At 37.0% G+C, this 24,593-nt stretch overlaps 1 protein-coding gene across 1 annotated transcript in view; it reads right to left on the minus strand.

The window, feature by feature from the left end:
- The window catches only part of Reln (reelin), a 420,372-nt gene that overhangs the window by 162,380 nt on the left and 233,399 nt on the right, over positions 1-24,593 (minus strand). The window contains exons 11-12 of the mRNA XM_051174802.1: positions 14,376-14,521; positions 3,223-3,374 (exon numbers count right to left, since the gene is read on the minus strand). Of these exons, the coding sequence (XP_051030759.1) occupies positions 3,223-3,374; positions 14,376-14,521 (298 nt within the window). The remainder of the gene's footprint in view (positions 1-3,222; positions 3,375-14,375; positions 14,522-24,593) is intronic.

Genomic DNA, 24,593 nt, shown 5'->3' on the forward strand with positions numbered 1-24,593 from the left:
CAGAGTTTATCTGAAAGATCCCTGTGAGGGCAATCTGTCAGTCCCGTGAAGTTCAGTGACAGCAACTCCTATAGGAAGAAATGAAGAAATGGAATCCTGCTTAGCTTTTGAAGCTTTGATACGTGGTGGAAAGAGGGGCTCAGGAGGCATCTTGTAGAGCAATTAAAGTACAGAAAGATTTCAATATAAGCTGGTTGGATGGTCAGTTTTAGAATACTCTAATAGTGCTTTAAATAGCTTTATAGACACTTATTTGTGTGAAGAAAGTGATTTTGCTGAATTTTACTAGGTTCAGAGCTCTGCACTAGGAGGTGAAATACACCTTGACTTTAGTTTATCATTTAGTGAGTAAAAAATCAAGACAAATATACAGTAGTGGTCACTATCCCAGGCTTTTCTTTACATGGTGTATGTTACCTATGGTCAAGCATGACATGGAATTACTAATATTCATCAGACTCATCACTTAAAATTTGTTATTATAATTGTATGTGTGTGTAGGATTAAATGGAGGGTGGGGTGGGTTTGTACATGCACATATCCTCATATTTCAATGGCCAAAACATCAATGTTGAGTATATTTGTCTATTGCCCTTCACCTTATTTTTTTGAGGCTGGGTCTCTGCCTAAAGGTGGAGCTTGACAATTAGCTAGACTGGCTGGTCAAGAAGTCCTAGAGAGCCTTCATCTCTGTCACAAGTGCTGGCTGCACTGCTGCACTCAGCTTTTAACATGGCAGCAGGGATTCAAACTCAAATTTGAAAGCCTTCAAGGGCCATGACCCCAGCCCATGCTTCATTTCATCAATAATTCTTCTGGTTAGACTTTCACTGTGTGTCAGACTTCATCATAGTATGTATGTATGTATAGAAGAAAACACAGCATATAGAAAGGGCACAACAGGACCCATGGTTTCAGGCATCCACAGATATCATAGCACATGGGAGTATTCCTCATAAGAAAGAATAATTAGCCCTAATGGCATTGTGATGATATATTGTAGTAAAAAAAATCCAGAGAAAAGAGATGGTGGGAACAAAAAGATCTGAGAGCAAACTAAATGCATAGTACACATATTTATAGGGACAATAAAAAGATAGTAACATGCATGGTATTGATTGGATTATTTTTGTCTTGTTAACTGAAGTTTGGCTCTAAACACTGTATTGAATCCTGCTCCTCAATAATATTTGTTGGATAAGTAAACAGATAAATAATGGTAAGGGAAAGTTTTTTTTCTTTTCTTTCTTTCTTTCTTTTTTTTTCTTTTTGAGACAGGGTTTCTCTGTGGAGCATTTCCTGGAACTTGGTCTTGTAAACCAGGCTGATCTCGAACTCTCAGAGATCTGCCTGCCTCTTTCTCCTGAGTGCTGGTTTGTCACCACAGCCCAGTTGGGAAAAGAGGTTTTAATTGAGTTCTGAAAGTTGTCCATGTTTTACACAAATGGTAGTCATAAAAACTGGTATGAACCAAGGATTGGACATAATAAGCTATGCTTGAGAGTAAGCGAGACCTAGAACTGATCAACAAGTAGCCATGCATTTTCCACAGCATCACCTGAGGGAGGGCTCACCTACAAACTCATCCATGCCCTTCTCATATGGCTTTTATTTTGTCCCAGCTGCCACATTTGGGGGATCCCCTTTGAAGGTCCAGCTTTTGCCTCTCCATCCTTGACTTACCCTACCTATCTTATTGTCTTCTATCCTGTCTTGGACTATCAGCAGCTTTGGGAAAGTGTTCATTCAAAATTCTAATTTCAAATACATTTTATAAGGAGGGTAAAGGTAGAAAAACAAACTTTAGTGGAATATTAAATATTACAACTTTATGTTTTTACTATTTTCTAGGAACTACTTTTAATTAGGTGTGGGATAGTTTGGATATTATTTAAAGAAAATGAGGTCTAGATATTCAAATGCACAAACTATTTTAGAGTAAGTGAGGATGCTCTGAACTTTGAGATTACATCACTGTAGACCATCACATGGGCAACATGCTTACAACTATGATGGTCTTAGGGTATATGTCATACAACTCTGAGATCTATCTCATTCAACTCACAACAGCTGTGCAGCTGTCAGGAAGCTGAGTGAGCATAGGAGTGATAAACAGTGGCTTTGAGCCCTGGGATCAGGACATCCTGTCCTGGTGAACTGACATCTTTGCTGCCGAGTTCAAAGGTAGATAGTGTTTATTTCCTGCTTTGTTTCTGCATGTTGCTTGTGATTTTCCATTCTACAAAGAAGGCATGTGACAGGAATGACATCAATGAAAGAATCTGTCACTGTGCCATTGGTGACTAGTGGCACAAATTTGTCAGGCCACAAATTTCAAGCCCCTAATTTACCTATGAATATTTTCCCAACTTTATGCATTTGTTTTATCTATATGCACTTGAGTATGTTTTGTGAACATTTTTATGTCTTTTAAAACTTACTGAAAAATAGAGTATTATAAAATGTGCTGGAGTACTATAAACCATTTTCCCCTCTCTGTCTCAGCACAGCAGAGTTGGGTAATAGCAAGATATCCATGAAAATAAAGGCTCACCTTGATGAGTGGTGAGGTTACTGGCTGTTGACAAAGGGACCACCTTGTCCTTTGCTTCCTTCCCATTGTCATTTTTTAAACAGGATTCTTTATTTTTGAGATTATAATGAAAAAAGTTCTTCCTTCCATTTCCTCTCTCCAAACCTTCCCATGTACCCCTTCCTACTCCCATTCAAATTAATGGCCTCTGTTTTCACTAACTGTTATTGCAAGCACCATTGTCACTTAGACCAAGGAAGGGAGGTCAGAGGAAGGCATAATGGCAACTGGTCATTAGGCCTAGTCACAGCATGTCAAGAATGCCTTTCTCTACAAGATGGCACCAACAAGATAGGTTAATTTACTATTGAAATTCTAGTTTCAAATACATTTTATCAGGAGGGTAAAGATAAACAAACTAGAGTGGCTATTAAATATTTATTACAACTTTGTTTTACTAATGTTTCCTAGCAATTACTTTTAATAAAGTGAGAGGCAGTTTGAATATTATTTAAAGGGAATGAGGTCTAGATATTTAAATGTACAAACTATTTCAGAGTAAATACTGAGGCAGGGGTGATTATCACAGGACTTTATTTCACCAGGAGAGCTCAGATTCCACTAATATTCACATCTGGCAAATAATAAGCAATATATTTCTGTAGGAAGAGGCAGTGGTCTGTACCTACCCATAACAAAATAGAACCTCAGGTTCCCATAACCAGTTGTATCCATGTAAGGAGTACATAGTTTCCTCTCTCCATCTTTGAGGAACACCAATGATAGACCTGATTCTATGGTTCCACATTCTGTACCAACAACAGCTCCCATGATGTCCCATCTAAAGAAAAAAGAAAAAAGGAAGAATCATTGAGAGTGATAATACCAAATCCAACTTTACATAGTTTTTTTTTTATTTAGTGATGGATAATTCTGAATAAAGATATGACATTACAGATGTTGGGCAATGGATAAACCTTAAATGTATGCTGTTCAGTTACACTTCTGCTTATTGAATTTAGTCAACAGAGTGCTTACTTTTGTCTCTCTTTTACTCGAGTCATATTCTAGAAGAAGAAAGTATTTATTCTTTTTTAGTGGTTTGAAATTTTCATACATAGATGTAATGCATATTGATCAAATCAACCCTCTTCTTTCTACTCTAATTGCTTCCTTATCCCCACACAAAGTCTTTATTCTTAAAGTTTTTACAGTTGAGTTATAGAGTAAAATTTAACACTAAGGCAAGAGTGAACCAGAGAAGACAGTTCACTCTTGAACAAATACTTGTATGGTGTCTGTATACTAATAATATATATGTATTATGTATAATTATATATATTATATGTAATTATTACATGTGCATACTTGAATGAAAAGCTGTATGTGCTGGGAAAAGTCCAGCGAGCTTTCAGTAAGGAGATGAGGTTTAAGTGGAGTCCTGCCAAGCAGGTGCTTGCAGTACAGAAGAAAGTCAAAACAGCTAACTTCTATTGAGTGCCAGCTAATGTGCTAGGCCCTTTTCTAGGGACCTCACACCCTAACCTAAGCCATCCTCACAGAAACTCTAAGACAGGAAGAACATCCTGATTTTAACTGGAACTGAGATATAGAGGTGTTAAGGACAGCCAACAACGGATAGGCACTATATATAATACTAGTAGTTGGACCCCAGAGCTTATCTCTTACTGTAGTAACAGATTAGGTCTGGGTTGATGAATCATGTGAGTACAGGCTGAGAGCTGGGTATAACTCTGGCACTGTCAACACTACAGGTATCACCAGGTCTTCATAAGGGTATGTGCTGGGAGGAGTAGAAAATGCACTTGAGTAATTCACTGAAAGAGAGGGTTCAGAAAGATGGCAGATTCTATTCCATAGACACGGCAATTTTTTTCAAATATGAAAATGTGATTATGTCTTTGCTTTGCAAGATGGACTTGCTAAATGGAGATGTCTGTGTCCAGAAAAAAAGCAGAGAGCAATCTGAAATTAGCCTCTGGCTTCCACACATGTGTTATATACATGTGTCCCCACACATAAACATGCATATATAACACACACATATGCTCATGTGAAAAAGTTTAAATGGCAGAATTCATATTTTATTTCAGCTGTGTCTTTTGTTCTATTTAATAAATCCTCACCCTGAGGTTATAGAGTTATTCCTTATAATTCCTTTTTAAAGTTTAAAATTGTACTTTTCACATTTATATAAATTTCATTTATTTGAAATTGATTTCAAGGTGAGAAATAAAATTGAGATCCAACTTTACTTTTCATATGTAGATAGCAAGCTGTTCTAGCACCATTAACAATTTCTTTCCAAAATGAATAAAAGGTCACTTAGTCACAACGTAGTCTCCTCCATGTGTGAATTTCTTTTGGCCTCCAGTGCCATTAGTCTAAATGTCTATCCCTGTCAAAACTTAACTGATCATATTATTAAAAGGAGGCAATTTTGTAAATCAAGTAGCAAAACTTACTAGTTGTTGAATAATAACTGCTCTCTTAAGACATGACATGTTCCCTTCTAGGAAATTATAATGATTATCTGTCATAATTTCCCACCAACACCTGCAAGATGTTGAAAACCATCTCTAAGCAATGTTCTCCAGTGACAACCTAATTTCTCCACAGAGGGACATCAGTTCCATTAAGTTTTACAAGGCAAACAAACTTCTAGAAATCCACGGATGTAAAAAGAGGATAGCCATTTCAGGTAAAATGTTGAAGCATCCTAGTTGAGAATATGCTACTCCAAGTCCTTTCAAAAGTTCCTCAAGTATATTTGACTGCTTCCCTGTTCCCAAAGCAAAGACCACTCAGAGAAATTACTTCATTAACATGAAACAGACTCAGCTACAGCTACAGCACCACACATGGGCAGCAGACTTTGAAAGTAAGATTTGAATTACTATATCACTTGGCAAGGTCGCACAAGCTTTCAGTCCCAAAACTGGGAGTCTAAGGCAAGATGACTATGCCTGCAAGGCCAGCCTGGGCTACATAGTGAATTCTAAGCTAGTTCTGGCTATATAGTGACACTTATATAAAAAAAATCAAGCAACAACAGAAAATTATGTACATTTTTTGTAACTTTTATGGATTTTATAGCTCATTTTATGAGAAGCTTAATCTCTTAAATTTGTTAATGACTTTAAATATTCATTGAGTTATTTAGATGCTCACTTCTCTAGTACTTACTTTTGGTCTTTTATTATTATATAATAACTTGTCCAAAAACTCTAGAGTAGGGCACACATGTTAAACAGTTTGCTTGAGGCTAACTGTGTGGTTCTGAAACTGAGTTGTTTCTGGGTCTGTGGTTATCTTTATAGTTATACTTCTAACTTTGCCAGGGTGATTGATGGAAATCTTCAGGCTTATTTTTTTGTCAATTGTGTGTACATGCATGTCATGGCACATATGTAGAGGTCCAAAGAAAGCTATCATGTGGGCTCTCTGGATATCAAACTCAGGTGCCCCGCTTTGGCATCAAGTGATGCGGAGCTATCTTGCTGGCCTCATTCAATTTTACAATAGACTTAAATCTAATGGAATCTCTCTCTCTGTCTCTCTCTCTGTCTCTCTCTCTGAGTGTATGTATGTGTGTGTGTGTCTGTGTGTGAGTGTGTATATGTTTGTGTGAGTGTATGTGTGTGTGTGTGTGAGTGTGTGAGTGTTTATGTGAGTGAGTGTGTGTATGTAAAGATTATATCAACCATTCAAGGAGCACAAGTACTTTTTGAAACAGCCCTGTGATGATGGTTCACTTGTAAATTCACCAGGAGCCTCTTGCGATGTATGCATGAACACTCCACACTGGTTCATTGCTCTTTTACTTGCTCCATCTATCCCAATTAAACCCCTCAGGCTGCTGATGCACATAGTGAGTTTAAGTCATAAACGATGCTGATGACAACTGTCTGGACACACTGTCTGCTTTAGAGCAATTTTAAATGAAAAGCTGAATTGAAAAAGATGGAATTGTCATAGACTAAAAGACCCTTATATTAGTATAAGAGATGTGTTCAATAGCTACTTTCCCTTAGCTATTTGCTGTAAATTAATTAATTTTCTAAGATAATCTACATGAGTTATTTTCACAACTTTGACCACAGACAATGTTATAATTTGCATTAGGTATGTACTTTCAATTCTTATTTTAAACCCTATCTTCCCCAATTTACTAAAAATTAGTTTTATTTCTTTTACTGAAACAGTTAGTTGGTTGAAAGATAAAAAAAAGTGAAATCAACCTCTTTCTATACCCAAATATTTATAATCAAATGGCACAAACTATTCAGTCTACTTTGAACAGAAAGATGAAAGCAATGTGCTTTTCTCAAGTTTTACAAATTAGAGCTTTTATAAAAGTATTAATGCTTAGAATAAATTATCATACACTAGTTAAAAATTCAGAAGGAGCCTGTTAGAGGACAAAGTTCATTCTTTTATGAATTTTACAAACCAGCTCAAGGGTGCTCAGAGACAAAGTGCTCATAGAGGGATACAGAACTACCGCAGCCTTCATGGAGAAATTGTCAGCTTGCTGGACTTCACTGGTGGTGTCATACACAAACGGCAGTCATTTCCGTTAAAAAATAATACAACCCTGATTTTCTCTTAATGTAATAATTATATGAGATGACATTGCAACCAAATCTGCAAGCCCTACAGTGGCTGCCCACCCGAGGAACTGTACATTTTTGTAGTTTCTTGATGACATGGCAATTCCCCTCAATAGTAGTATTGATTCTCTGTGCTTTAAATGGCTCTCCCTGGGGAGATGCAGCTCTGTTCTGTGTGAACTGCAGCTGAAAGAACATCTGCCTAGGGGTGAGCTCTCTACAACATCCAATTTATATTTACCCCTTTATGACTAATTATAAAATAAAAAGTCCTATCTTATTTATTATAAATACATTCTAATTTATTATTTATTACAGATAGAGAGGGGTGATGTTGGAGGAAAGAAAAAAGTTTTCAAATCAATAAGATGCCCTAAGGCAACTTTGTTCTTCAGAAATACTAAGGTCACAATAATATTTAATTTATAACTTTAAAATAAGACTATCTTTTGTGTGTCACAAAGACACATAGTCTAGTAAGCTAAAGCAGTTAGACGAGGTTTCTTAGTGGGAAGGCCTATGGTGTTGTCAGCTGACTGAGGATGCTTTGTTCGGATCAACTCTCTTAATCAGCTCATAGCTCAGTAATATCCACAACAATATAGTCTCTAGAGGGAAATTTGTCAACTGAAATTATACAATACACACACACACACACACACAGTCATATATATCTCTACTTTCCCTTTTATATTTTAGGAATTTATCATCCATAAATAAATACACAGGAATGTTTGTTACAATATTCCTTGTCTATCAGCAGGAGGGTTTATAGATAATCTTTTTTGAATTGATTAATATAATAACTGACAAACAAACCTTTATACTGAATCAATATTTTTTTTTAAATTCGAGTTGAGATGTAACAGGGGAATGTGGCTCACACGGTGGTGCCTTAGTATGTGAGGGGGACAATCGCTGATTAGTGTTGCCAAGGTTTTAAAAGCATGGAGTGGGGATCCACATGAAGATACGTTGGATTTTGATTTCACATGTTTTCTTTAGCAAACAAACTTTTCAGAGAAGGCCAAAGAAAAAAAAATCAGTTGGTTTTAAACTCAGAATGAAAACCAAATGGTTTCATTATAGGCTGGTACACAGAAGGTTAATGTGTTAATCAGCTGTTTCTCCACAAATACTGGCATACAAGGCACTAAAAGAGTGGATGATTTCATATTATGTGTGAAGACTGTTTTATTATATTCTTTAGGATAGACAAAATCACCTAAAGGTTAGAAATGTAAGGTGTGAACTAGGATACAAAACAAAGGCTGACTGCATCTATCTTCACCAAATTTATATGTTTTTTTAAACCTCATATGAATTTTCTGAGATTGAAAAAGTTCATTTCATTGTTAAGACACTATTTGGGACCTAATCTCTGATATTAATAAGGGAATGACCCTTCCACATTAATTTATATTCATGAGGTTTACCTCCTGTAGGGTCCTCTGAAGTCTAGCAAGTTGTGTATGAGGCTTCTCTTCCTTCACTGCATTTATAAATTCCTCCTCTATCATTACATCATAGGAGAAGGTAAGTGATGAGCCCGAGATAATGGCTTCCCAGCATGCCCTGCATTTCAAAGATTTTCCTTTTCTACTGCTTCCCCATGTTTTACTCATATTCAATTTTGTTCCTCGTTTTCATCACATGCATCATGTTTAAGTTTACCTGCCTGGAAAAACACTAATTTGGAAAGCTGGTTTCACAATGGTGAGAAGACACAGAGTTTTCTCTTTATACAATAATAACATGGCCCAGACTGGAGGCTGCTTAGAGGAAACATGCACTGACGGGGTATTCAGAGTGTCAGGAAATCAGCTTCATTTTACACTTCTGTAAACGGAGAACCATTTTGATTTGCTTTGAAATAGGATATCATCTAACTCAAAAGACTTTTAAAAACTATAATGAATGTTTTATTCTTTTTTTTAAACTAGACTTGTCAGACTAATAATTGTGGTTGGTACAGTATATAACACATTATTACATAAACAATCATCAAATGAGGAGATGTATAGCGAAAAGAAACTGAGTTTTATCTTTCTGTATTCTTCACTGCCTTAGAATTTATATGAAGAATAGTTTTAGCATATTTATTTATCCATTTAAAATTACTGTTTCTTAATTCTTTACTATAAAAAAACCAATCATTCTATTGTTAAGAAAGCAATATGCTAATGAAGAGCAAAAGAAAGATAAGAGAGTGGAAGCAATGCCCTTTAGCAGCTTGTAACTGGTTGACCGAAACTCCCTGAGGATCTTGTATGCCTTCAACACAAACCCAACTATCATTTAAACTAATTACACTTTTACATATGTGTGCATGTGCGTGCGTTTGTGTGTGTGTGACATGCTCATGTGCCAGGGTCAAAGGATAGGCCATCTACTGTGTGTTCTGTGGGTGGAACTCCATTGACCAAACTTATCATGAAAGTTCTTTATTTGCTGAGCCATCTCATCAGCCTATTTTTTTTCCCTCAGTGACATATTCTACTTATATATTTTGAGAAAGACTTAATTTATTGGTCTATTTAACTTTATATTTCTTTCATATCTTATTAAGCAATACAAATATAATTTTCTCTTGAGCATCATTTTGGCAATATATTACTGGAACAGTAAGTATGGGTGAAGAACAACTAATTTTTTACATGCTCAATTGTTTATGCATCATGAACTACAATTTCTCTTGTTGATTACAATAACTGGATGGAACAATGACTGCTGATGATACCACACACTTTGGTTGCAGAGCATAGAGCAATAAGTCTCAAACCGACCAAGACACTTTCTACCTGCTGGGTCATTTTTATAGTGCTGGAATATCAATAATCTAACCCAGTGTTAGACCCTGTGCCCCACAATACCATCCTTCCCACTGATACAAGAATGGAAACATGGTGTAAGGGTGTAATCAACAGCTATGTTGATTAGATTTAAGGAATGCTGCGTATGAAGAATCTATCCCATGCTTGGTTAAAATCCATGGTTATGAAATTCATAGGCCTGGTGTTGAGGGGGACTATTATTGTTGTTTTGTTCAATAGTCATGTTGTTAAACCACATTTTAAGTATTAATGTTTTAAGGTTAAAAATACCATTTTCTGGACACATGGCATGTTGCTCACCCATGTGTGTTTATGTTCCTGTGTGTGCACATGCCTAAGTATAGGCTGGGTCAAACTTGAGTGTTGGTCCTCAGGAGCTGTTCATTTTGTTTTCATGAAACTGGGTCTCTTACTGAGATCTAGAGCTTGATAACTGGATGAGGGTGAATGGTCAATCAGGTCCAGGGATCCTCCTGTCTCCATCCCTTCCCTCCCCACACTGTGATCACAAGAGTATGGTAACACACATGCATTTTTACATGGGCATTGGGGATCAACTTCAGGCCTTCAAGCATGTTTGGCAACTGAATAATCTCCCCAAACCCTAAATTCCTTTCTCTAATATGTGATACAAGGACTCAAGACTAAAATATTCAGTTTACTAGTTTATTTTTAATTAGGCATATATTTATAATTGGGAGAAACCTACTAACCTTGTTTCAACCATCATATTTTCTGTTTTCTCATCTCTATTTTTTTCCTTATTAATCTGTTCTGGTTTCACAAATGCTGTATATTCCCTCATCCCTATGAGGATTGGTCATCCTGTTATTTTGTTTATTCAGCTATTAGCTCTTTAGATGGATGCTTTTACTTAAAACTGACTTTAAAAATCATATTTGGATATCCTAGATTAATGATTCTCAATCTTCCTAATGCTGTGGCCTTTAATATAGTTCCCCAGTTATAAAATTATTTTTGTTTCTACTTCATAACTGTAACTTTGCTACTGTTATGAATCATAATATATATATCTGTGTTTTCTGGTGGTCTTAGGCCATCCCTGTAAAAGGCTCATTCAACCCCCAAAGAGGACATGATCCACAGTTGGGAACTACTGAACTAGATCATTTATTGGAACTGGTTTCCATGCTTTAACTGTTAGTGTAAAAAATGCCAGGTAAGTTACTGTGAGTGAGGACTGCCATGGAGCTGGTTGATAGGTAAATGTACCATGGGTGAGGATTACTACAGAACTAGTTGGTAAGGCACCATGTGTGAGGATTACCATGGAACTTGTTGGTAGGTAAGGCACTAATGGGTGAAGATTATCATGGACATTCACTACTCTGAAGCTCATTTACAGACATCTGCATTCATGTTCCTTCCTGGAGGCAGGAGCCTGTATTTGAAGTCATTCAACAGTCCCTACAGCAGTAACTCAGAGCCCCACCCTAATCCAGCACCCATATCTGGAATAAAGCTGAGATACCATGTGCGGTGTCTTATTCAACAAGAATCTTGAACTATAGTTCCATCCTTCTTTCCTTCCTCAGATCCTAGTTCATGACCATTCTCACATTCTCTTTCCCAATTTTTTTGAAATTTCTAGCTACCTAGTGGGATACTTTCTTGTTTTAATCATTTATCCTTTATCTTGTTTTACCATTTATCTCATTTATCAGAGACTCATTTGCTCATTTCCTATAATTTTCAAGGACTTGGAGCAGGTGGTAAAGATAGGAGGAACATGCTATATTGATTAAAATTTTGATAGTCATTAATTTGCAGATTTTGAAATGTCATGAACATACTAGCAACAAAATACATCTTCAAAAGATATTTAAACAATACAAACATAAAAGGATACAAGGCATATATAAAAATTACATTTTGAAGCAATGTGTCATTCTAACAAGCTTTTTCCCACATACAGACAGCCTTAGCAAGGTGAGATACTGTAGCTGTTAATTAAATGATGTGTCTGGAAGGTTAATGCAAAGTTCAGAAAGACACACATAAATTATCAGTATATCTATTGATGCATCCCCTCTTGAAGTAACAGATGTGTCTTCGTTAGAAACAATAAAACTAAAGCTTTAACATTCTACTTGGAAAGTGCCCATCACTGCTGGGACAGCCCATGTTCACAGCTGTGTGATGTAAGTTCAAATGCTTGAAATCTATAGTAGAAAACATGGGTCACTGGGGAAATTGTTTCCAAAAACATTGCCACAATGACTTGTATTTTTTTTTCTACCCTGGCTATTCACACAGGATAATTAAAACACTATTTTTTAAGGGTGCATGTTCTTTTACTCTCTATTAGTTCTTGTGGAAGGAAAACAGGTAAAGGGAATGTGTATCTATATTAAATATTTAATTAGGATTTTCCCAATACCTCAGAATACAGTGAATTCAATTGGTCACCCTAGAACAGAGAGGATTTGTCATCTGCCTGTTATCCCTAGCTGGTGATCTTTGGATGGCAAATTGTGCGTCTGGATAGTCATGGTTGACAGGAAGACCAAAACAAAAGGCAATAATTTGGCAGATGAGCAACATAACCTAATGCTTTTCTTTGTCATCTCTTGCCTATGTACACAAGCTCCACACATCAATTTGACTTCATGAAAAGTTTTTTTGTTTGTTTGTTTTTCTGAAACTTATCAGCATTCTTAGATAGAATTTTCATGATGGGTCCTCCTAATCTCTCACACCTCACTGCCAAACGCATAAGTGGACTTCAGTTCTTTTGTTTGTGATGATGATGATTTTGGTTTTAGCCAAAATTCTCTTACAACATTAGTATTTTATTAGAGTGAAGTGCTTTATCTGTCTTCAGATTATTACATGTTCTGATAAAGGTCTGGTATCTTTTGGTATCAAGTCAATTTCAATTATTTTTTGTTTATTTCTGTTGCTGTGATAAAAATATCTGGACCAAAGGCAACTTATGGGATAAAAGTTTTATCTGGTTTACAACTCTAGGTTACAGAACACAATTAAGGGTAAATTAAGGCAGAAACTCAAGCAGCTAGTCATATTATATCACAGGTAAGAGCAATGACCAAAAAACAAACAAACAAACAAAAAAACAACTCATGTAAGCCTACTTGTTACTTAGAGCTAGCTTGATCAGCTCTTACACTGCTCTGGACCTTGGCCTAGGGAATAGTGCTACCCACACTAGACTTAATCAACAATTAAGACAATCTGCCCACAGATATGCCCACAGGTCAATCTACTGTAGATAAGCAGCTTCTCACATAGTTAACATTAAAGGAAACTCCAGATGAGTCCTAGAAAATTTCCACTTCTTGCCTCTCTTACTCTGGACTTTCTTCACTTTGAGATTTTTATCATAAGTTGGAATCTTACCACATAGCCTAGGCTGGCTTTGAACTCATGATCCTTTTTCCCCAGCCTCCTGATCACTTTGAACTCAAAGTCTCTATCCCTCTCATTGGCCCTCTCCATGTGTGCATGTGTGTGGGGGTGGGTACATGTCCATGAGTGAGTGAGCAGAGGAATGGATTTTCCATGGTCACACATAGAGGTCAGTGAACAAGCTCAGGTATCAGCTTGTTTGAAGCATTGCTGATGTTTTCCCTCTTCCCTTGCCAGGCAAGCTTCCAGGGCTTTTCCTATTCTCCCAAAGAAGCCCTGGGTTACATAAACTCACCCTATATTGCTGGCTTTGTGTGTTTCTGGGGATCTGAACTCAGGTCCTCACACTTTCATGACAAACTTTTTTATCTCCTGAGCTGTATCCCCAGACAAACTAGAATTCTGAAAGTTCCACTCACCTAGTAAGTGATATTAAGTGTAAAGGTCCCAGAAGGCATATCACACAAAACATCAAGAAAACCCAAACAACCAAAAACCCTTAGAGCTTCTGGTCTCCCATCCTTGAACCTCAGTTGCAAAGAAGTCTTTTACATATCTCCCAAAGATAAATTATGTCCCTTAAATAGCTTTTTATGGATCAAAACCACATTTCAATGAAAATCAGGTAGTAACATCCATAAATCTCAGTCCCCAGGAGGAGAACTGAAAAATCTCAATATAATTGTGGTGGAACAACTTTGAATTCAAATATTGAAAAAAACATTTTTCCAAGTAAAAGCTAAATAGTAAGAGATATATATGAAGTTATGAGGCATTTGTAACCACAACTTCTTAAATGTGCATAAAGCACCTCATTACTTAATGAAGACATTAAGGGTAAGTGTCCCCTTCTTGGTTCATCTGTGATAAAATTCATCCATGTTGATTTAAGCATGCTTCTGCTATTCAATGATATGCACTTAAAATGTGCCTGCTGGAGTAAGAGAGGTGGTGTACACAGCATGGGAGATAACAATTACTCACCCTGTGGGCTGGCTCTCAAATTCTTCTGACCACTGCTCTTGAATATCCTCTGTAGAAAGATCTACATCCCGGGTGGTGGCAAAATTGAACTCGCTGCCTTCATTTCCATGGAAATAAATGGAGTTTCCATCTGACTGACAGCTATGCTATAGATAAAAAAAAAAAAAAAAAAAAAAAAGAGACCATGGGGTGGCTGTTGAATTGGTTTTGTATCTGTTTTACTCATGTATAATTAGAGTTTTCAGGAAAGTCATTACATTATTCCCTCTACGATGGACTTGCAAATCAAAAGGGCTTGTTACCTCCCTTTTGCCTTGCTTAATTCAATTATAATTTCCTTCTAACTTATTAAGTCATCACACAAAAGAAGTCAAGAGGGCATTTGAGCTTTGCCATTTTAGCCTTCAGTATGAGCAAGAATATGTTAATTGGAATAATATCCCATCTTTACCACAGCCCTTGTTGTGAGAATTAAGTCTGATAATGACTTATCATGTATTTTCAATGCTGTGGCTATAGGCTAAATCACAGTGACCTTTTCAATATTCCATATAGTTCTGACTTGCCATTCAAATCTTTCACAATTTGTCTGTAAATGGAGTGTGAGTAGAATAGCCAGCTAATCAAAACATGGGATACTGAAAAGGTCACAGCCCCCCTGATATGTCATATATTCTTAGTCATATTTCAGTAAAAAGTTTCTGACCAGAACTGAGAAGTGCATTGATGTTTTTAGTGAGAGGCTTGGAAATCACAAACTCTGTTACTCTATAACAGAACACTTGTAAAAGAAAAGAGGATTTCTTGTGATTTATTCTTCAGCATATGTTTTTCAGCTTGATGTGAATGGTCAAACGCCAGATGAAAATCTAGGGCTAAATAAACTGAATGTCTCCTTCTCAATATTAGAAACTTTCCTTATGGCTTTTTGGCAATAAAGGGGAATACTAACATATTTAAGAGCAAACATCTATTTAAGTTTTAATATTCTTGAAATGAGGTAGAGATACAGAAAAACAATTGGACAAAAATACTCATGACTTCATGTAGCAGGGACATTTCACCAGATCGCAACATAGTGTCTGCACAGTAGGCAAAAACATGTTAAACAGCTCAATGTGTGGCAGAAGTAATGTCATGGTTATGACTTTTTTACTTTAAAATTATTTTATTTGTGTGTGTGATGTATGTGTGTGTGATGTAGTTGTGTGATGTATGAGTGTGTGATGTATGTGTGTGATGTATGTGGGTAATGTATGTATGTGTGATGTATGTGTGTGATGTGTGTGTGTGTGTGATGTGTGTGATGTATGTGTGTGTGATATGTGTATGATGTATGTGTGTGTAATGTAGTTGTGTGATGTATGTGTGTGTAATGTAGTTGTGTGAGATGTGTGTGTGTGTGATGTGTGTGTGTGAGAGATGTGTGTGTGAGATGTATATGTGTGATGTATGTGTGTGATGTGTGTTTGTGTGATGCATCCCTGTTTGATGTATGTGTGTGTGTGTGATGTATGCGTATTCATATAAATTACTAGAGATGTGACTTTTAGTAGTTAACCAGTCACACGTGAGGAATTTGGGTTGGTTCTCAGCACAAATAACAATAGCAAAAAAATAATTCTAGTTTAGTTGGAAAATAATAAATATCAGATATAGGGCCCAATTTTAGGCAGCATCTTAGTATATGACAGTATGTAAAAGCTGGTCAGAATCACTTCTAGAAGTACCCAGACTTTACAGATGAGCAGGTCTCCATCTGCTTCAAACAGAGATCTATGTTGGATGACAAATATATACATAATAAGAAGACATAATCACTATTTACTACACCAGTGTAATTCTGAACAGTCCTGTAAATATGCATCCTTAGACCCACAGACAAGTATAGCTCTCTCCCCTCATCAAACTTCCCTTTGCAGCATACAGAGACCATCACAGAAAATCACAGCTGATCAAAGAATAAGCAATTGTGTGGTGCCCAGACCCAACTGATCCATCTATAACACAACTTCTGTAACTAACGCTTAGGGAGCATTTTGGAAGAAGGAATATTAAGATTGTAAAAGCCAGAACAGGATTCCATTGCAAAATTGTGTCTCCTAGAAGAGATAGGGAAGCTACACACATGAAATCCCAATAAGAAGCTGCATAACCAAGACCTGAACAAGGACAACACCAGCAGTCAAGTTATTGGAAGGAGAAAAATCACACAGGACCCCAAGCCCAGACAAAGAACTACTAGCAACTAAGGAATTCCCAGAGTAGGGAATTTCCTTAGAGAAGAGGCCCCCAGTTGGTTATCTAGTACCAAGTGGTCAGCCATAAAATTACATATAAACAATATAACAATATTATATGGACTGAGCCTATTGTGATTATATATTTAGGTCCCCCATCTCTCTCTCTCTCTCTCTCTCTCTCTCTCTCTCTCTCTCTCTCTGTGTGTGTGTGTGTGTGTCTCCCCCATCTCTGTGGAACAATAATTAGAGAAAAAGAAGTCATGAATATTTGGGGGAAGGTAGAGGGTATTGTACGGGAAGGGATGGAGGGAGAAAAGGGAGAAATAATTAAAAATTAAAAAAATCAGAACAAAACCAAGCAACCAGCCAAAAGAACACAAAGATGTTATGTTGGCCCAGTCTTAAGACTGGAGTCTGGCTACCAAAGTCATAGACAGCTGCACCAGGAACCCTGACACTATTGTTTTGTCAATAGTCTTCTAGAATCTAACCTGGCTATAGCTGGTAAAACCAACAGGGTTGTAGTCGATGGGTTACTGAATTGGAATAGTAAATAGTTTTCAGAAGATCCAGAGAGCAGCAGCATATGATCTTGAGGGAGTCATTTCATAACACTAAGACATGTGCAAGTATTCTGAGCCCTGTCATCATTTTAGCTAATACTTCAATGTGACAAGCACTGGCTGCTTGGGACTTTCACATGTAATGAATACAGATTACCCATGGATGGTAAACTGAGCTCATTTTATGCAATCCTTAGCACAGACATATCGATCAAAAGGTAGAATTGTGCTCATTTCACAGTAAACTGTGAAACTTCAAATGAAGATAGATTTTAAAATGTATTCCTCCATCATGCCCACCCAAAAAAGAATCAATATTAATAAGAACAATAAAGGTGATTTCCCTAAAATAATCCACTGAGTCCTAGGTCTGGGTCTTAATGATTTTCCTCACTGTCAGAACCCTGATCAACTGTGGCCTATGGGTATCTGAAACTAAAACGCAGACTCAGACAGCATCGGGGAATGGCTGCACATGTGGAAAGAAAACAATTTGAATGGGATGTTTGTATAACTAAAGAATGACTCACCTAATTGCCTTTGTCATTTCTGGCTAGACATTCATTTATTTAAATGTTGGTTTCATTTACTTCATAAATTTTTGTTAATATTTTAAAAATATGCAATTTGGTTCTGCCCTTCTAAACCCTATTAATATATCTGATGCACATTTGAAACTAACTTGAGACAGATTTTATGTAAAACATAAACTCAAGGGAATCAAAGCTGGGAAAAACACACCAAAACAATCAAGAGGATAAAGAACGACAATCCGGGTACTCTATCCATCCTCAGGGATTCTGCAGCTTGGGATAGGAAGGCACGATAGAACACGTTTCTTCTACCTGATGGCAGAGGGCTGGCACCAGCCATTATGCCCCATAGGCCTCAGCTTCTCAGGGTGAAGAATGAATTCAATAATTTCTGCTTTCTTGATTTGTTGTGAGAAGAAGCTCAGAGATTTCTAAGTGCCAATAATATCTATTTCTAAATACATACTTTTAAAGATATGTACTATTATATTTTACAGTTCTTAGTAGTAGCTGACAGAGAAATAGAATATTTAAATATATTTTATTTCTCATAATTATTAAAATTTCTCATATTAAATTAAAATCTTTAGATATAGTAATAGTATAGTAAAAAAAAATACTGCAACATTCACACATATAAAACCTTCAGAGTTTAAAAGCCCTCCACATTTTGGAAGATTGCCAAAAATTCTCCTAAGAAATGAAAACTCAAGAATATGAGATGACCAACACCACTTTTCCTAACAGATGAACTTGCATTGAATGACATTAAAATCCAGTGTACTAAAAACCCAAGTGAAAATGTATTGAAACTATGAAGACTTTCAGAAAATTGCTCTCAATTTTAATACCCAGTTAATACCAATTAAAACTAATTTCACTTATATGCATTAACAATTACAAACCAAAATAGCTTCAACAAAAAAAAAATCATGTAGCTAAGCTGACATTTAATAAATAATAATATATTAGCCCATTTATTTGGTCTAAATAAGGCATAAAATCTCTATGGCTAGTTCTATTTTTGTGTTTTTAGACATTCATCAATTACCACATTAGTTACTTGTTTTGTTATTTTAGCATTGGAAATTCACACATACTTAAGTAGCAATGAATCTTCAATTTTGATATCCCTATGTCTTTATGTGTTTTCCTCAGCAACCCGCCTCTCCCAAATATTTCTCTGTTTTGCTGCTACATGGATTTCCTTTATTTGACATGAAGAACACAGTGTAACTAAGTGACAAGAATTTGCCACTCAAAAAAAGCATCAACAGGAAACATTAGTGCAAATTCCTTAATATAACATGTCCTTGGCCACAATTCAGGCTAGAATTCTAAGCTTGCTCCTCTACTCTGCTGCAAATTTTAATCACTTTACCTCTGTACTTATAAAAAGTACTTAAATCACCTTTACCATTGTTAATTGGGCTTTCAGAAAGAAGAGCTCGAAGAGACTCTTAATATTATCCCTTAGGGCTTCACAGCCTCACAATCTACTTCTTGATGATACCGTTTTTGCTGGAAGGTGTACACTGGACGTTTGGGCCCTGCCAGTTTGTAGAGGGCTAGCGGCAGATGGAAAGAAATCTGCCTAGCTTACTGTTCCCTCCACGGGAGCCGGGAGCCGTCCATTTCTTCCATTAAGGAGTTGTCACTCAGCCCACCCAGCTGGAAGACCATTTTTGATAGCCAAGCTGGCTGGTGGCAGACAATTCAGATACAAAGTGCACTTTAAAAGGAAGCTAAAACATCATTTGTAGGAAAATTGAAAATGCATGGCTTCCACCACAGCCAACTTTTTAATGACTGTAATATTTTAAGTGATTATTTTTGCCACTTCAGATTGCTCCTTAGAGAGAAGATTTTTAATTAAAATTTAGGCAATGCAAACAGATGAGATATGAGGAGCAAAGAGAAATAAGAGAATAAAATTAATTTAAATGGCATTGTTGGCATAGCCATAAATTAGCCAGTGTCTGGCTGGAAATAAAATATATTGGCATGTGAACTTCCAGATGACAGTAAGATGTGCTGCATAGTGCTGGAAGTGACTGGCCGCTAGCTTACATACAGTGTATATGCTATACCTCTTCTCACATCTTTCCTACATTCTGGTCCGGTGGTCTTGAAAGGTACAGACTCCTATAAAAATAAAAAGAAAACCCCCTAATAGGAAGAGAACAGTTTTCTCTTGAGACAAAATAAATTTCTATTATTTTCTCCACATCCAATTTCTAGGTAATTTAATGCCAGTTCCAAACCTGAAAACTTGGCTGTGAATACAGTCCAGGTGCAGGAGGGCTGCTGTGAATTTTCTTTAGTGAACACATTAGATGCAACCATGGTGAGTGGATTTTAGGGAGCCCAAAGAGTGGAGTTTTTTTCGCATTATTTTCTGGGATTATTCAACATTAACATTTGAAACACAGTGTAGTAGGATTTATAAAGATCCCAATTTATGTTTTGTGACAAGTGTATAATTACTTCACAGTAGTACCAAATCTGAAATGGAAATAGTGGCAGATTGGACCTGGAGCAATGGGAAGAGGGATAACAACGTGAAACTCCATTGGACAGTTGTTAGCCTTGTCTTTGGTGATCAATTGGTTCTCAGTGTTGAGTTTTTGCATTTGCCTTCTCAAATTAAGGCCAAATACACTAGGCATAGCATGGAGAGCTACAGCATAGCTTGGCATGGAAGAGGCAAGTTTCCCAATAAAACAGACTTGGCTTTGAAACTCAAAGTCTTTTGCCATGTTGGAGCCTCTGCTTTCCCGTCTCTGAAATGGGGATAAGGAATAGATGAGACGCCACAGGGAGTATGTTTAAAGATAGTAATATAAGGAATCCAGAAATGCTACTCTTCCCTTTATATTTGTTCCATATCTTTAATCATTTGCTCAAGAAAGTTCACTTCAAAGAAGCTACCATGCAAGCTATTTTGTTAGGAGCTGTAATAGGAACAAAGATGATGGAAATGTTTCCACACAGAAGAAAACAAACTTTACTACTGAATACTGTGCTAACTTAATCAGAGGTTAAGAATATCAATTTCAATCACAGACAAAACTAAAAGGTACAATGACATTGGGCTCTGGGGATTGGATTTGTCTGAATATTTATCTTCTGTATAATTCATCAAAATTAGTCGTTCCTATGTTATTGTCAGTCTTGTTATGGTGACCTGGCTCATATCCCTATTTCACTGATGCTATTCCATGTTAATCACTATACAAATAGACCTCACTGGGGGAAGGTTGTGAAAAGCACACTTCCACATTTAACCCTTCATCCCTAAAGTACTCTTATTAGCTTAACAAATTATATTCTGGCTCATTTTATAATATGTACCCACCTCTTGGGGGAAACACAATAATAAGAGCAGAACAATCCAGATGAAGCATACCCCAAGCAGAGGGAATCTGGGTAGACAGCATGTAATTAGCCAAGCTGGAATCTAGCCAGGAAATCATAGTTATCATTCAGATACCTAATGGAAGAGGGCATGGGAAAATAGCTTGCCACAAGTCTTACTGCACTCAGGTTTGTCCTCATTAGAAACCCAGTACACAGTCCCACAGCTCACATGAAGTGCCGCAACCTGCAAAGCGTATTTTTGCTAACTGAATCTGATTGCTTCCTATTGTCCTTTTACCTTGTAAGAAAACAGAATTATGAAATGAGATAGCTGTTGGGCACCTTTTCCAGGGTACTGAGTGGATGTTACATGGAAGATAAACTGGGTACATGTATCAGGCAGGCCTTTCTCCTCAGGGGAGTTACTCCCAAAAGGGAGGGTCAAAAATAACTTGGCTCCTCCTTGATTTTCCCTTTCATCATTGTCAAAGACTTTATTTTTTTTCACATGTCTTATTTAAGATTTAAAAAATTTCAGCCAAATTCACTTACATTTTTTCCTTAATTTAAATATGGTTTTTCTTCTCCACTGATGATTCAGTTATTTGTGACAATTAATAACAGCATGAGAGGAAGACACTGAGAATAAGCTACAGTTCTGATTTGGGGCTGGAGACTTGTCTTCTGTCCAATGGCACAACAAACAAGTTTGCTAAATTCACTATGTATAAGAGCATTAAGAAAATTAATAACTCTCTTGTTCTGATTTAATGGTTTTCATCAATGGTCTGTTGACTTACCTAATGGATTTTTGTCTTCATTGGGTTCTTTGGTGTTTGCTATGGTAATAAAACTGTCCCCAGTGCCTTATTATCAAAGGTGAAGTGGCAAAGAAGCAACATGACAAGTTTCTTCCAAAGCTTGCTACTTAATGACTCCAAATCCTTGGTGTGGACTTGTAATCTCAATAAACTGCTTCTTAAAAGAGTTTCTTTTGAAGCATACATGTTCAAATCATAGCTATTCCCACAGGCAATCACTCTAACAGAATCGGTGGCAGTTAGGGTTGATTTACTGACATAAACATGTACAAGGGATAATCTAGAACTGTAGGCAATTGGGTAATAAATAGAAAAAGATCAGCAGGTAGGGCAATCAGAATGGGAAGGTTTCTAAATATGAGAGGCACATGAAATGGTACCTATATCACAGTGGTCTGCTTTTAATCTGTAGGTCAGTTCCAGCACTGACAGAAATCAGTGATCTATGCCCTTGCAAGCTCAGGGGAGCCAGGCTCACTGAATAGAGAGAAACACTTATAATGGATAGTGAACAAAGCACTCTACTTCTTTCTGCTTGTCTTTTACACACACACACACACACACACACACACACACACACACACACACACAAGCACGCATGCACACAAGCATGCAAAAACAGGACACAGCAAGGAGTCATCGATGATTTGTACTTTCAAGATAAAAGCTGTGCCTGCCATCAAAGGTGTGCGTAAACAGACAAATAAAATGAAACAGCTGCTTGACTAATACGTGTCCATGGCATATCGATTCATTCAGAGTTCTACTTCATGGGTTCTATTAAAGAATGGGGGAGAATAGAAAAAAATTCTGACTAGACAAAGCTCTTCTAGCTCATTTATCCCTGATTCTCCTGGAAGCAATTGACTGACATTTGCAACCTTCCTCTTTGATGACACAGGGATAGAAAGCAGGTAACTGTAGCAGCTCTGGCCCATCCTCCAGACTTACAAGACTCTTCCTTTGAGCCAGAAGTTAAGAATCTTCTCCAGCTGCAAGTTGCATATGTGAAAAGCAGAGACAGATGACAGTGAGGAGTTTGTTGAGACCTTTCAGGAGTGGCTAACCAAAATCAAACTCAGTTGTCAGTGCTTTCTCCCAGTGATCAACACTGGTGCAAAATGGGGGCAAGGTCTTCCTCGAAGTGCCTTTAGCTACAAGCCTTCATGCAATGCTCCCAATGCAGCCACTGTTAAAATTATCATTTATCAAAGCTACATCTATGCTATTATTATTATTTTGATCCATTATTTTCAAGGATCCATGCAGTTTTCACGATATCATTCTTGAGTGTGAGATCCTTACCCAGCATGAAATGTTGGAACTTGATAGGAAGAGCTGTCTTAAACGGGAAGAGACAAAATATTCTGCTCATATCCTTTAATCCTTGATTAAACCAAAGTCACTCACAGCTGGTGCACAGGAGTTGCCTTGAGATTACTCACTCTCCCTCACCAGGTGGAACGGTGGTACCTCTGACACTTATACATGTCACTTGACCACCCACAGCTGCCAGACAGAGGCCCATCCTAGGGACTGCATTGATAATACCACAACCCACTTTAGAACAGTATAAACTGACACTAATTCATTATGCTTCTATGTCAAAAGTCTCATACTGTGAAGGAAGGCAGAATCACTGATGCTGGCAGATGAAACAGGTGATTTAACAGCGAGTGGCTTTCAGGCTCTCCCAGTGCTTAGTACAGGATCTGCTCCCACATCAAGGTTGCTTTAACCCATGTACCTGTGTATTTACAGGCATTTAAACCTGCACACACTTGGTAGTGAGCAAAGGACTTCATCAGGAGTTTTGGGAAATGAAACATAATAATGGTAATTGGAAGCCCAATAGAAGGTGGTACACTTTTCCCTTTATGTGGGAATGTTTTTTTAGGAAAACCTGGAAGATGAGGCAGGCAGAGCTATAGGCACAAAAGGGTGGAGGAGAGCACTCATGGCTACCAGGAAACCTCTTACCATTTTCCTCAGTTTACCAAATCAAAAACTGTAACAAAAAGTTAGGGATGCAGCTCAGTAGTAGAGTGCCTCTCTGCCTCACAGGCAGGTTCAATCCACACCTGCCCCCCTCTTAACCATGGGTGGTTTCTCTTTTTAACTTAGTTAAAATGTAACTACCTTGGAAACATTTAATAAACATAAAAGACAAAGTAGGTCAGCAAATACATGTAATCCTTACAATTAAAGTCCAAAATAAAGCAACATTTAAGACATTAAAATTAAACAACAAATATTTAAAACAAAAGATGAAAACTTTAAAGCACTTAACCCACAGGGGCATGAGATATTTTCTAAGTAATTGTATTGGATTCACTGGTCAATGCAGAGACCACTAAGAAGAGAATTAACACTTGACAAATAAATTTCATATAGCTAAAAAATACCCTTTCATTTTAGAATTCTGCATTATCTGGTCAATGAAAAAATTTTCATTTTGAGATATTTCAAACAAAAATAAAAAGAGTTGTCATTCAAATAAGTTAAAAGGACAAATATTAGATTTGACTATGACATTTACTTCAAGTTTTCAAAAGAGACACCAAGAAGAGCTTTTGCCTGGCAGGTGACTTAAAGACAATGTAATAAATCATTACCATAGTGACATATTTTTTTCTTAGTAGACCAAGGTTTCTTGGAAATCCCCAGTTGTGTGGTTAGTAAGCTTATGAGTGGGACA

The sequence above is a fragment of the Phodopus roborovskii genome, unplaced genomic scaffold, assembly GCF_943737965.1.
Source record: "Phodopus roborovskii unplaced genomic scaffold, PHOROB, whole genome shotgun sequence".
Lineage (NCBI taxonomy): Eukaryota > Metazoa > Chordata > Mammalia > Rodentia > Cricetidae > Phodopus > Phodopus roborovskii.